We start from the raw sequence: 13,161 nt of genomic DNA on the forward strand, positions 1-13,161 counted from the left end.
CAAGGCTCCGTCATATGACACCAAAGACCAAAGAGTCAAGACTATCAAAAAATCACATCGCCGTCGCAGTTGAGACACGCCACCACGCAGGCCAATAACATACTGGCTCCATTGTCAACGAGTGAGTCATCTGGCTATTGTTTTACCTACTACGCTCAGCTTAGCTTGTACATATGCATTAATTAGAAGCCAGCTAGCAAACCTACTACCAAACCGAAAACTCTGTCCTTTTTGATCATTTGAACCTAGGCATTTTCTGTGAAGGAGGCCACCCTCCCATGGCTCAAGGCACTCTACAGTTCAATCCATACCTCCCAATTGTGACACCCAATGCCTGGCAAAACATCAATTGATGTCTGTGCTGCGGGCGTGCCAGTTGATTGACACGGGCGCGGTGCCCTGTACGATTGCCAACGAACCCGATGGACGCGATTCTGATGCCCGAATACTGTCTTCACCCAGCGTCCAGCCTCGTATTGCGATGAAAGTAGGGGCAAACTAGAAAACTTGAAAGAAAAAACTTGACCTTTTTCTCTTTTCAAAAATCTAATTGCAAGCCACAAGCTTCCAAGGTACAAACGCTAGTCACACGGACCTGCTTAGTAGTCACCCACACCTTTTACCATAATTACCTGCGTATTTAAAATGCTTCGTATCACACTTTTAATCACCTTCCAATATCTTTCAGTGTCAGCGTCTACGGTTGTCACAAACAATATGGACTCATTTCAATCAACCAAAGCATGTCATGATAAAGACGGTCCAGTCGACATTACTCTGTGGGAATCGACTGAGGACAGTCGGCCAAATTGTAACTGTCATGATTCGAATCCGAGCATCTCCGTCGTCTGCGAAGATAATCCACTTGGTAACTGTTGCATGGGCGACGAGAACAAGTTGTTCGATAGCGTCAAAAGCAACCAAGCCGATGAGGAGACCAGCTCCGTTCTCTATGCCAGGAGTGGCGATGATCCTTGCCGCCAGATTATTACCAGCAGCAGCTCGAGAGATGAGCCTTGTCTGGCCGGCAGCTCTGCGGGGATGAGCTTAACCGGTGCTGTCCTGGAGGGTCCTGAAGATAAAAGTATTGGCGATATTCCAGGGCCCGCGGAGAATAGCGAGGTAGTGGTACCCAAAAGACGAGTATGGCGGCCAAACCTCTATGGATATCGCGACGCAAACCGTAACATGTACTACATTCCTGTTATATCCCCGCTTGGGGACGAGTATCGGAAGCTGGCGACGAAGCGGGAGAAGATGGAGTTTATGGCTAAACATGGCATGTCTAGGGAGGATGCTAGGGAAGCAAAACGACAACTGGCACAGGAATAATGCCGTCATGTGTGGGAAACGGCGGGTTCTGACAAGATGCCTTGGGGTCAATGGGGGTTCTCTGGCTCAACGACCATCTGGGGAGTGGAAGCACCCGACATGTTGGCAAAGTTTTTTCCATTCTTCCATGTACCTTGTCCGTGGTTCTGATTCACGGCCAACATGTCCTCACGGGCTTACCCGCTAGCTTACGCCATAGAGCCACTTCGATAAAGTTGGAATATCAACAAGCTCCGCTGCAATTCTGAATAATTTGGTTACCTTTATTCTGTGCCATCATGTACATGACCCCTGGATCATCATACGAGCCATCCCAGAGATAGAGACTAGCCGTGATGCTCTTAAAATAAAGGTGAATGTTACCATATATACAACTATCAGGCACATCTCGAAACATGTCAACTTTTGTAATTGGGAACACGCCTCATGACGATGCAGTCCCCGCCAGCAAGCTCCATGCCAACTCATGGCCACATACCGTACTCTGTACCTGAAACACATATTTCCCACTCTTACTTGAGGAGTAGCATTTTTGCTCACGGCCCAATATTAGTAACTGACGCTGAAAATCTTCCAGTACTTGGCATCGCCAGACAAGTCAAGCTTGGCCCCATCACCAGACAGGTACTTGCCTCCATCCCGCTGCTTCCAGCTATATCCCTTGCTGGCGGTGAATTGGACCGTAAACGCTTCAGCGTTCTTGGCGTCGGCGCAGAGGCTCCCGTCCTTGCAAAGATACTGCTTGTCGCTCGCACTCTGCAACGTGAAGACATCGCCTCCGATTTGTGCGGCATGGGCAATCCATCTGTGGGCAATGTTGTCGTGGTTTGAGGTGCTTTTGGTGACGGTTGCGCTCGCAGTAGACTTACTCCCAGCGTTGGTCAATGAGTGCCCATTCGTTTCCAGCACCAGGTAGCGTCCCTCGGTGAGCTTGCCACGGATTGGCTTGAAGCCGTGCTCGACCACGGTGGCGAGATCCTCGATGACGCCGTCTCCGGTGTAGGGAACGGGAGGCCGGGTGGTTGGAAACCTGGACTGACAGTATGAAGATCCATCGTATTGGCCTTTGGAATTGACATGTGGCTTAGGAGCAGTTGGGAGAATAGGAATGCTGTAGTCTGGGTTTTGGAAATCAAATGCACTAGTTAAATCAGCCATGTTCTCGCGGCGCCAGGGAACCATTTCTCTGGTTTGGACGTTTTTGCCCTTGGCAGCCTGCCACTTTTCGATGAACAGAATTTGTGAGTTGTGATCCGAGTGCTCCGTGTAAACGCCCCCATTGCGAGTCCATGGGGAAATAATGTAAAATGGCAGTCTAAAGCCAGGGCCGGCAAAAGTATGCCCAACCTTGCCCTGCGGGTCGTTGAGCCACTCTCCCGGTGTCCCGTCAGGCGAATGATGGGGATTCACATGGTCAAACCAGCCCCCGGTTTCGTCGTATGAAATTATTAAAGCAGTCTTGTTGTACTTGGGCGAGTTGAGAACAGCCCGAGTGATGGTGTCTTGCAGCCAGGCGCCGTCGTGTGGAGAGTAGGGCGGATGCTCAGATAGTTGCATGGGGCCTACAATCCACGATATTTCGGGCAGAGTTCCTTTGGCAGCCTGATCGTAGAATGAGTCAAGAGAAGAACCTTTGAGGCCGTGGTCATACAGGGCAGAGCCCTTGGTGGACCGTCTGAACTGATCAAACCAAGCATATGGGTTGTCGTCAAAGTTATCGGCGTCCTGAAACACATTCCAAGACACCCCCGCATCCTGATAGTATTCGGCAACAGTCTTCCACTTGAGCGGAAAGCAATTGACACCACCGCTTTCGCACCCGGGCGTCTCGTTGTTATCAATATATGGATTGCCGCCTTGATCAGGCTTCTGCGGCGAACCAGGGACATTGATGGAGCCTGAAACCCAGCTGACACGATTTGGGTTGGTGGAAGCAACGACGGATTCCTATCATTGTCAATATTGAGGCCACCTGCGGCAAGCAAACAATCGAGCAGAGGTGTCTACCTGGTACATGTCTCCAATCACCCAGTTTTCAGCCAAGGCCCACTGCGTAGGAAGGTCTTGCTTCTTATAAAATCCGATGCTCCAGGGAGTGTTGTTCATGGCCCAGTGGTCGTTTGAGCCAAAGTTCCAGGCGGCGTGGTTTTCAAACCAGCCATTGCTGCCAGCAGTCATGCACTGCGTTGCCTCAGACCAGTTCCCGCCGAGGTAGTTGAGGTACCACGGGGTGACATGGTCCGTCTTGGTGGTTTGCTGCCGAGTAGTGAGCTGCTTCCAAACGGGCACGCCGTTATTTTTCTGAAGGTTTGCGTCACCAAATCCACGAACACCAGCCATGGTACCAAAGTAGTGATCAAACGCGCGGTTTTCTAGCAAGTCCGGTGAGTCAATGTCAACTCAATGAATAACACAAGCATACCAAAGTTCAAAGACGTGATTACCTTGCATGAAGAGGACGACATGGTCAATGTCCGCCAAGCCGGCAGCGTTGACGTTTCCAGCAAGTGAGCTACAAAGCACCAAGATTGGCGCAAGGCCAGCGAATCGTAGTCCAGCCATTTCTCATGGGGGGTGACTTTGCAAGAACAGAAACCTATCCAGCCATGGTTCGGGGGGAAATCAGGTGAAACATGGGGAACCTAGAATTTATAGAACAGAGCTAGCATGAGCAACGGGAAAGCATCGCTTGGCGTAGAACGAGTCCGTCTATTATGCATGAGCGCTGTATGCACGACGGCTAGCTTGAACTAGTCAAGTCCCTGATAGGCCACACCCCTTGGTGTGTTGTAGACATGGGAAAAAAAGAAATGTACGTGTATTTGTCTTTTAAAAATATGGGTGGTAATACGACGCATACAGCTCCCCAATACATGGACTCTGCACAAGACCACGTTGTCTCAACAATGCCATCCATTTCGACAGTGTTCGAGATGATTTGTATCCCCGTGACCCACGTCCACGGACCATTCAAACGACAGTCAAGACCAATAATGGTCGGTGCCGCGGCCACGAGGGTGGATTCGCGGCGGGCATGTCTGATGCAAGGAGACTTGCATCCCCTGCGATGTCGTGCATAAATGAAGCCAGGATTCGCTAGCCGACGAGTTTGCTCATCAAAAAAAGGCACCTCGGTGTCCATTCTCATCTAGTTATTGATAACTTGGGTAGCAGTCTAACCAGGTTCCCGTCAACTTTCGGCAGTTGCACAGCCGATTCGGCCAATGGAATCACGGATGCCGGCCACATGACGATTAGCTTCCTCGAACAAGATGTTCTGTGGAGCCATTGGAGAAGGAAGACGGGACTAAATAATGTAGTACATGTAGTACTGGGAAATCACGGGTCAAGCTGCACTACACTGCTCTGTCCTTGGCATGTGAGCAAAAATCCCGTTTCTGCCGTGTTGGAAAACGCGCTGTACAACAATGGAAACAATTGGCACCACCGAGTCGCCAAGTTCCCGGCCATGGACCACGTGGCTGTACTTTTTTTTTATTTGATCCGTCGAATGCTACCCCACGAATGGGAGACGGGAACGGGGAACCGTGTCGTATTTTTTCACTCATGGTCATTTATGCTGTTAAACATTGCTGTTAACCAGCCAATATGGCTGTGGTCGACTTCAAAGAGTCTTTCACCTATAACCCGAAACGCCACCCGACAGGAAGCCATGGAGTGGAAACATTGACCCAATAAGAAGAGGCTTTGATCGATAGGCCAAGCCACCGTCGTTACCACGATATCGACCAGTTGACCTGTTCAAGCATCAAGCACGCGACACCCGCCAATCAACCACACCAAGGCGGAATGGACTCGACATGTTTTCCTGGGCATTGCCGGCACTATGGCAAAGAGTTTTTTGTTTTATTTCTTTTTCTATTTTTTATTTTTTTTTATTTTTAGCAGCCGCCGCAGCAAAGGCTATGCACCATGGCGACAGTTTTAGACAAGTCCAAGACAAGTCGGGCAAAGAGAGACTTGGTTTCAACGAGACATTTGCCGCTGCAGACACTTCGGGAAACTGACTTCCGCCCTTCGACGACGCCAAGGGCGTAGAACCAACGGCCCCACACCCTCGGGCCTCGGCCAGAGATTTCTAGAACAATTCGTCATGACTAGAAAAGCCCTCCACCATGGCCGATTCCCTCGATGCCATCAATTGATACCAGTAACCGAAAATGACAGTACCCGGCAAGACAAAACATGTATATCAGTACGACGGGAAGCTCACGGAGCTCGTGACAAAGGTGCACTCGGTCCGCTCCTTTGCGAGTTTGGAGGACGCCAATCGACTTCTCTTCAAGAATGGCTCCGACGACGACTTTGTCATGGTAACCAGCGAGACCATATTTCACCCTCAGGGCGGCGGACAGCCCTCCGACGAGGGTTTCATCACCTGGAGCCCCAACGGCACCACGGCAGCCGACTCACCGCCAGACCACACCTCGTCCTTCCACGTCAAGGCCGTCCGCATCGACGCCGTCCACGGCTCGCAAGTGCTGCACCTCGGCTCGTTCCCAACGCCCGCCGCAGCGTCCCAAGTCCAGCCCGGCGACCAAGTGACGCAGGTCTTGGACGTGGAAAAGCGCCTCCTGCACTCGCGCCTCCACACGGCCGGCCACGTCTTGGGCTCCGCCGTGCGCAGTCTGCTCGAGACGGAAATCCCCGGCTTCGACGAGCTCAAGGCCTCGCACTTCCCCGACAGCGCGGGCTGCGAGTTCAAGGGCGCCATAGAGGGAAAGTGGAAGGAGCCGATCCAGAGGCGCGTCGACGAATACCTGGCGAGGTCGATGCCCGTCGAGGTCGAGTTTTGGACCGAGCGCGACTTTTGCAGAGAGGGCCTGGCGCGGCTGATTCCCGATCGGCGCCTGCTGCCCCCCGGCGAGGACAAGTTCCGCGTTGTGCGCATCGTCGGTGCCGACGTCTATCCCTGCGGGGGGACGCACGTCGACACGACTGACTTGTGTGGCGAGACTACGGTCAAGAAGATTGCCAGGAGTAAGGGCACGAGTCGGGTGAGCTACACGGTGGCATGTGCCCTGGGCTGTGAACAAGAGCGTGTAATAGAAGGACATCAAGACTATAGACGTGGTGAGAGGGGAAAGAAGAAATACAAATCCCATTCATGTCTCGTATCTACGACGCCGCGGCGTCTAACAGTGAGTGTTTAGTTACTCTACATTCCTTGCACATTTTTGACCCAAAAATAGCATACTCGATAGGTGTTGCAATGTTGAATGGAGTCCCTGCATGACTCCCCGGCGGTGCAGGTTGCACCTCGTCGCTCACAAGGCCACCTTGGCCGCGACCACGTTTGTTGAAATGAAGCCCGTCACAAATAACCAAGCCTTGCGCTCTCCCTTCTCTTTCGCCGGATCAATCGCAACGAGAACGGCAGCGCTCGCCGTCCGGATGTGCGTCGAGTCGTCCTCGAACAAAAGCCGGTTCACCCACATCTCCTCGTTGCCGGCCGTCTTGTCACGAGAAGGCGTAGCCTTCCACACAATAGCGCCGTCTGTGCCCCGAGGATTGTGTTGGTTCTTCGCCAGGTCGACGGCTCTCGGCAGACCAGCGACAACAAGACCGCTCGCATCGTACGTCGAGTTGGCATACGGGTCACGGAACCAGCTGGGATTGTCCAGGGTGGAATCAAACGCGACAGACTGCCGGATGGCAATCTTGGGCGATTCCCCGTCGCTCTTGGGTGAGACGACGTCGGCAATGTGCAGCCTGCCGCTGGCGCAGCTGACGACCAGAACCTCGGACGGCGTCCGGCCGTGGCCCAGGCCGTTGTTGTTGTGGACGCCGTCGAGCGCGACCGAGGCCTTGACTTCGACGTCGCTGTCGCGGAAGGAGCCGTCGGTAAGCTCGGTGAACTCGACGTAGATTGTGTTGGACCACTTGGCGCCAAAGTAGAGCGTCTCGATCTCGCGCTTGATGCCGTCTCGGTAGAAGTGGTCGTTTGTGACGAAAAACGAGGTTGGCGACACGGCGACAATGTCATTGGGCGTGGTGATGAGCGGGTGCCACACGGAGCGGACGTGCTCGACGGAATCGCTGCCAATGTCGTAGTAGAAGACTTCGATGATGGAGCGCGCCTTGGGTTCGCTGGCGTCTTCGGCGAAGGCGGGATTCGGCAGATGGTTGACGGCGAAGAGGTAGACGGCCTTGCCCTTGGGCTTGTCTGGATCGTCGATGACGTCAATGCCATGCGTCACAAACGGCCCGTTGAAATTGGTGAACTTGAGCTTCTTTGCCTTCATCGTCTGCGCGGGCGAGCGTCAATACAACACATATAGTCACCGTGACCAAGCTCGGGGAAGGGTGTATACCTACATTGGGATCAATGACCTCGATGCTGCCCTGGGCCTTGAGGCCCACGTTGGGGTCGTCGAAGTGGCCCAGGGCGGGAAACCAGGCATATCGGGTGGCCTCGACGCCTTCGCAGGCAGTAAAGATGAGACGGCTGGGCTCGTGGTAGTGAAGATCCTCGCAGTGGACGGTGTCGGGAATGGTGTGGAAGTCGTTGGCGTTTGCGACGACGGTGCTGCCTTGCTTGCGTCCGAAGCCAAGCACAACCTTGGCGCGCGGTAGCTCGGCGGTATAAAAGAAGGCCGCAAAGATGGCCAGGACTAGAATTGCTCCCGAGGAAGCCAAAGACGGTCCGCCCGCCATGGTAGCTGTGATCAAAGTGAGATGGTGCAACTACTGGCTGGTTGGTTGCGCGGTCGCAGGTTGCGCATCCAACATTTGAGCTCGACATTCGACATCAATCCATAAATATATCCGAGTCCTTACCCCGGAGCTAGAGAGACCGGTGCGGGGTTCAAACCTTGGCGGTTCCACCAGACAGCATTTGAGGATTATCCGAGGCTAAAGTTAAAGCTGAAGCTCTCAAGTGCTTGGTTGCCAACGGGTACATGTACTCGGTGGACGATATGACGTTGGCGTTTTCTCCTCTATTTCACGGCAAGGACCAGACGTGTCTTGAAGTGGGGAACATTGCATCGCTTTGAGGCACCGCTTTCAGTCACGACAAGTGTTTCTGAAAGCGGCTCTGCTGGCATTCATGGTCTAAAGGTAACATTGAACCCGGCGCTCTAGGCCCTCTGACGCGCCACACTAGAGGCAAAATATTGACCACATTTGCGGCTGCCTTGTCGCGACGCTATTCGCTGTCGGTTGAGATATAGGGTGGGAAGTACTGTCAGATTTCGATGTAAATTACGTACCTAGGAACTTGAGAGCTTCGACTTTCATCCAGTAAGCCGATAGATAGCCGTCTCATTGAACATACTTGAGTAGTATAAAGACACCCTCTTCTGATATATGCCAGTTGACGTTGTACTCGTCAGTCTACTCCGTATTTTGTGCTGTCAGGCAACAGGTTACGCTGTGCTTTCAGGTCAAAAGGGATGCGGACGCGTGATGGCCCGTGTTCACTGATTTCTACGAGACAACGCATGTGCATCACGCAACATTCGCCAGGAAACATCTCGACACAACCGCTGTAAAACCCGCGCGACGCATCACGTACAATGAATACACCGCCCCCTGGGTTTCCTCTGCCCGAGCTGGACGTAAGCGAACTCGATAATAGACTCCGACAGCTCACCCCTGAGATCAACTTCCCGACAGAGATGGCACACTCCAACAAATGGTCAGCCGAGCTGGCAGCTTACAATCTCGATGCTGCATTCGTTTATGGCGCGCGCCATACTATATCTGACAAAGATTACTGGCAAGTCGAGGCTTTAACTTTGCTGGAAGCTTACCTACGACAATCGCAAAAGGACAGACCTGAGGCGGAACGATGGCGGAACATCTGTGTCGGCGTGGAAGCTCTCCTAAAACAACAAGACATTGACACTGACGAGCACCGACAATCTATTGATAACGAGGGCTATTGGGCAGTGGAAGCAGATTGCCTTCAGTCGCACACAGCCCGTCTGGAAAGCGAGCTTCTTGATGGACCTCTGGAGCTGGGGAACACAAAAGCAACATCAGGAACGAAAAACTCGTCAGCCCTGGCTCTGAAACCGGGCAAGGGCTCCAGCGTGTCCGGAGACGCCAGCATCGGCAGCACACTACTGGAAACCAGCACAGCCAGACCTTGCGTCCCGTGACAGGGCGGGTGGTTAAACGCCGCCGTGGTGGTTTGGGCCGCAAAGCCTGCCAATCCTGACTGTGCACAGGTTGTCTGGTTTCCGACGAGCCAACCCTAGTTACCCGGGTGGCTGGATCGAGCGGTTCAGACGACTACGGCTTGTAATTAACCAGAAGCAACATGTCCGGTATCAGTAGGCACTACTTCCGAATTGCATCAACCCTATGGGTCGGTGCGCAAGAATAACCGTCTTGTCGAGAAATCCAGTGCGCATATGGGATGATAATGGCATATCCACGCCTCGTACATGTTTCAAACTTCCAAGGGGGTGTTCGAGCTGTTCCTCGACAATAACGCCGACAAAATACAAAATTATGTGGATGAACTGGCAGCATGCTCTGCCACTCTACATATTCGCGAAGCGGGACGTTACGACGCCCACTTCCCTGAACGACTGTTTGCTCGTGATGCTTTGATGAATTGAGTTGACGACTCAGAATAATTTTCTGAAACGCCTATTCCATGTGCTATTTGGCGGAGGTGTTTTCCTCTTGCAAAGCGGTTGCTAGACCAAGCGTGCGAATCCGCCTGTAGAGGTAGCTGTCGCAGTGGGAACAACTGTCGACGGTTCACGAATGCGCAACGTTGCCATAACCAAGCGACGACGCCTTCAGGCCTGCCGACACCGATGCCCGCCGAATCAAGACCCAAGCGGGACGGAAACAATCCTGGCAAGACGGTTTGATGCTCTGGTTTTGGTTCCGTGATCGTAGCCCTTGTGTAACAGGCCATTTCCGTCTGACAATATGGCATCTAGTAATTTACTCCAAACAAAGAAGAGCTTCGGCACTATTCGCTGCATTTATTGCTTGCGTCGTGGCTATAATTGTATGGGTAAGCAACGTCGGTCGGTCATGGCCGTCTTGATACAGGTCGCGCTGTATTGTTTATGTGTTCATAGTACTTGACTGTATAGCGCATCGGTAGCCTATATTACTCCGTATTGGTGGCAGTATTTCACTGTTGCCTTTTTCTTTGAACCGGTCTTTGGATAATCCACGTTTGATATATTCCGCCTTTACTATTGCAAATGGCTAAATAGACCCAACCTTGACTCTTGTCAAGTACCCAGGCTATAGAATATAATCCCTCTTGAAACCAGACTATCCCGAAGGAGGCAGGGGGACCTTATTCCTTCTCGAAACCAGAGGGAGCCTTGTCCATGACGAAATTGGTGGGAGGGAGGGCGGCATCATCGAATGTGATGTCATCGGCATTGTTACACGAAAAAGGCCCAACAGATCGTGAAGCCCAATAAAGGGGCTTCACCGATACGGGACTTGTTGGTTACACGGCTTGAACACATGCCCGGGCAAGAGCCCTAGGCCCGGGCGTTCATTTCATGTATATATAACGGTCACCTTTCCCTTCCTTCCTCTTAGCAACTCAGGCCCTTTGATATCCTACGAGATTATTATTGAATTGAACCTTTACGTTCCAAGCCCTCATAACGAGCCCTTGTCACCGTCATCCTTGGGCTTCCCGCCACTACCACGCCCGGGAGTTTTCCCAGCTCCCGACTATCCAAGTTCATCATGGGTATTCTTCTTATCGTCCATGCACTTTTCCAATTGACTAGCGCCATCGTCGACTGAGCATACGCGCTTGATGCCCTCGACACAACGACGAACCTCGAGCTTGCATGAGGACTCTGATATACCAAATTTGTTTTCGCCTCCACAGAACTCGTCTTGCATGTCTCGAAAACGCGTAAATAGTTCGACTGAACCGACCCCCGGACAATCTCTTGTCGGTGGCGTCCAAACAGGTCCCGCGAGAGCGGCGGCGATAAAAGTAGAACCGAGAGTAATAGAGTACTTCATAGTTGGTAGGTAGTGTAAAAAGGCTTTTTTTTTGCTTTTAAAAGAAACCAAGTTGGCAGAATACGGCGTGATTTAAATCTCAATAACAAGATAGGGGCAAGGCTTGTTATTTATATACGACGGCGTATTGTGTTGAGAGCTGCGTTTCCAAGGGTCACGTAATTGCACATGCATAAATCGAACTGACTAGCATGTTGCCCAGACTCATACCCTCATACTATACTGGTACTATACTGGAGCATTCGATGCCTTGGAAGCGGTACACGACGCGTGTATACGGGCTGCGTTATCGGAAGGCCTCTCATTTGAGCTGGCAGCAAGGCATAAACTCGTAAACATGAAACCATAGAGCTGGAGACTACTCCGTATTCTGACTCGGATTAAAGTATTGAATGATTTAACTTGTGCGACCGGTGACGTTACTACACTGCTAGATGATGCACACAAGCATGACTCATGCTACGCCTAATAATCCAATATATTTGTTAATGCACTTATTATATGTGGCAATAGCGAGTCATTTATATATTATCAAAACTCAAATTCGCCAAGCATCATCTTTTTATCAAGTTTTTGTATCATGCGCCATGTTATCATGAGATGTGTCAAGTTTACATGAGACGAGGCACCGTCACGGGCCGCCCTCGATGCATGTGCTCTACGGAGTAGAGGTAACCTTGAATATCAAGCAGCAAGCTGTACTTGTTATACATTATAACCGCTACCTTACGCCTCCACCTAGGTCTTTTTTGAATTGCAATTTGTACACTGCCTCTTCAGTTAGAGTTAAATTGTGTACCAGGACATATGCGGCCTCAAGGAGCCAAGTCATGCATAAGTAGCTTCACCCTGCTGGGCCCGAGAACACACCACAGGTTGCCAAAGTGCTTTACATGATGACTGCACCAGGTGAACCCGTACGACTGGCGTCGGCAATGGCGAGGACACAACCCGTGCGCTTGAACTTGATGCCCTTTATTCACTCCTGCACATGCACATTTGGGGTTGAACTTTAGGGTTGCGACATCTCCCTGTCCTGGACGAACCTGGTGTGAAAAGGGCTCAAGAGCGCTTGGATCAAATAGCTCAATTCATCTCATAACAGTCTTTTGTATCAAAGGTCCTTGGTTTTCCTCAAGGCCTTGTTGGCCAAAGACGTCTTTAAATACAAGAAGTCGGTGAGGGACTTTATGTGTAACCTTAAATATTGGGCCATGTCCGTGTGACACTGGATATCTCTATAAACATACCCTGGGGCCAGCGGCGCTTATCAGGTGTCTTCAAAACCACCCTATTAATAAGGCATCAGTTGGTCAAATAGATCATTAAGGCATATCGCACTCCCAGAGTGACCTGTTACAAAATTTAATGGGCTCCGGAATCCGCCCCTATCTAGGCGCTTGGTAAACCTGGTTACCTTCATCAGTAGTTATTTTTTAACCAGATCGGCCATCCAGCTGTCACACTATATCATATAATATTTGATATTATGGCGCGGCACCAATTGCGCTGAGACGGCCTACTTTTCTAGTCTCCTAGTGTCCTTGGCCTGGTACAGCCCAATACTGTTTTAGATTTTACGCTTGCACGATACTTGTACAATGCGTGTAATTTTATTTGACTACAGAGTAAAACAATTAAACATTAATATAATATATTATATGATATTCTCCTACATTGTCGTACATGTAGAACTGGAAGACGTCTGGTCTGGTCTGGTGAGTCCGACGTCGTGATTCGTCTAGACTCTCTCTGGTGGCTCCACCGTCGGCAGACCAGCCTTCTATCCATCTGCCCAAGTACTCGGAGCTCCCAGCTCAGCTTCTGGCGCAAACA

At 51.3% G+C, this 13,161-nt stretch overlaps 6 protein-coding genes across 6 annotated transcripts; 3 read left to right on the forward strand and 3 right to left on the reverse strand.

Annotated features, from left to right (window-relative positions):
- Positions 1-717: 717 nt before the first annotated feature.
- Positions 718-1,332, forward strand: MAA_08648 (uncharacterized protein; the record flags this gene model as incomplete). The annotated part of the gene is made up of 1 exon (XM_007826646.1): positions 718-1,332. One exon carries the CDS (start codon positions 718-720, stop codon positions 1,330-1,332), a length of 615 nt encoding a protein of 204 aa, XP_007824837.1.
- A 549-nt stretch (positions 1,333-1,881) lies between these two features.
- MAA_08649 (plc-e) lies at positions 1,882-3,894 on the reverse strand (the record flags this gene model as incomplete). Its single annotated transcript, XM_007826647.1, has 3 exons — positions 1,882-3,279; positions 3,340-3,704; positions 3,777-3,894. The coding sequence occupies 3 exons, from the start codon at positions 3,892-3,894 to the stop codon at positions 1,882-1,884; spliced, it is 1,881 nt and encodes a 626-aa protein (XP_007824838.1).
- A 1,619-nt stretch (positions 3,895-5,513) lies between these two features.
- MAA_08650 (Alanyl-tRNA synthetase, class IIc, core domain protein) lies at positions 5,514-6,506 on the forward strand (the record flags this gene model as incomplete). Its single annotated transcript, XM_007826648.1, has 1 exon — positions 5,514-6,506. The coding sequence occupies one exon, from the start codon at positions 5,514-5,516 to the stop codon at positions 6,504-6,506; it is 993 nt and encodes a 330-aa protein (XP_007824839.1).
- A 114-nt stretch (positions 6,507-6,620) lies between these two features.
- Positions 6,621-8,010, reverse strand: MAA_08651 (serum paraoxonase/arylesterase family protein; the record flags this gene model as incomplete). The annotated part of the gene is made up of 2 exons (XM_007826649.1): positions 6,621-7,601; positions 7,672-8,010. 2 exons carry the CDS (start codon positions 8,008-8,010, stop codon positions 6,621-6,623), a joined length of 1,320 nt encoding a protein of 439 aa, XP_007824840.1.
- Positions 8,011-8,873: 863 nt separating this feature from the next.
- MAA_08652 (uncharacterized protein) lies at positions 8,874-9,461 on the forward strand (the record flags this gene model as incomplete). Its single annotated transcript, XM_007826650.1, has 1 exon — positions 8,874-9,461. The coding sequence occupies one exon, from the start codon at positions 8,874-8,876 to the stop codon at positions 9,459-9,461; it is 588 nt and encodes a 195-aa protein (XP_007824841.1).
- Positions 9,462-11,022: 1,561 nt separating this feature from the next.
- MAA_11038 (uncharacterized protein) lies at positions 11,023-11,325 on the reverse strand (the record flags this gene model as incomplete). The annotated part of the gene is made up of 1 exon (XM_011413004.1): positions 11,023-11,325. One exon carries the CDS (start codon positions 11,323-11,325, stop codon positions 11,023-11,025), a length of 303 nt encoding a protein of 100 aa, XP_011411306.1.
- Positions 11,326-13,161: the final 1,836 nt, after the last annotated feature.

This window comes from Metarhizium robertsii (assembly GCF_000187425.2).
Source record: "Metarhizium robertsii ARSEF 23 chromosome Unknown MAA_Scf_4, whole genome shotgun sequence".
Taxonomy (NCBI): domain Eukaryota; kingdom Fungi; phylum Ascomycota; class Sordariomycetes; order Hypocreales; family Clavicipitaceae; genus Metarhizium; species Metarhizium robertsii.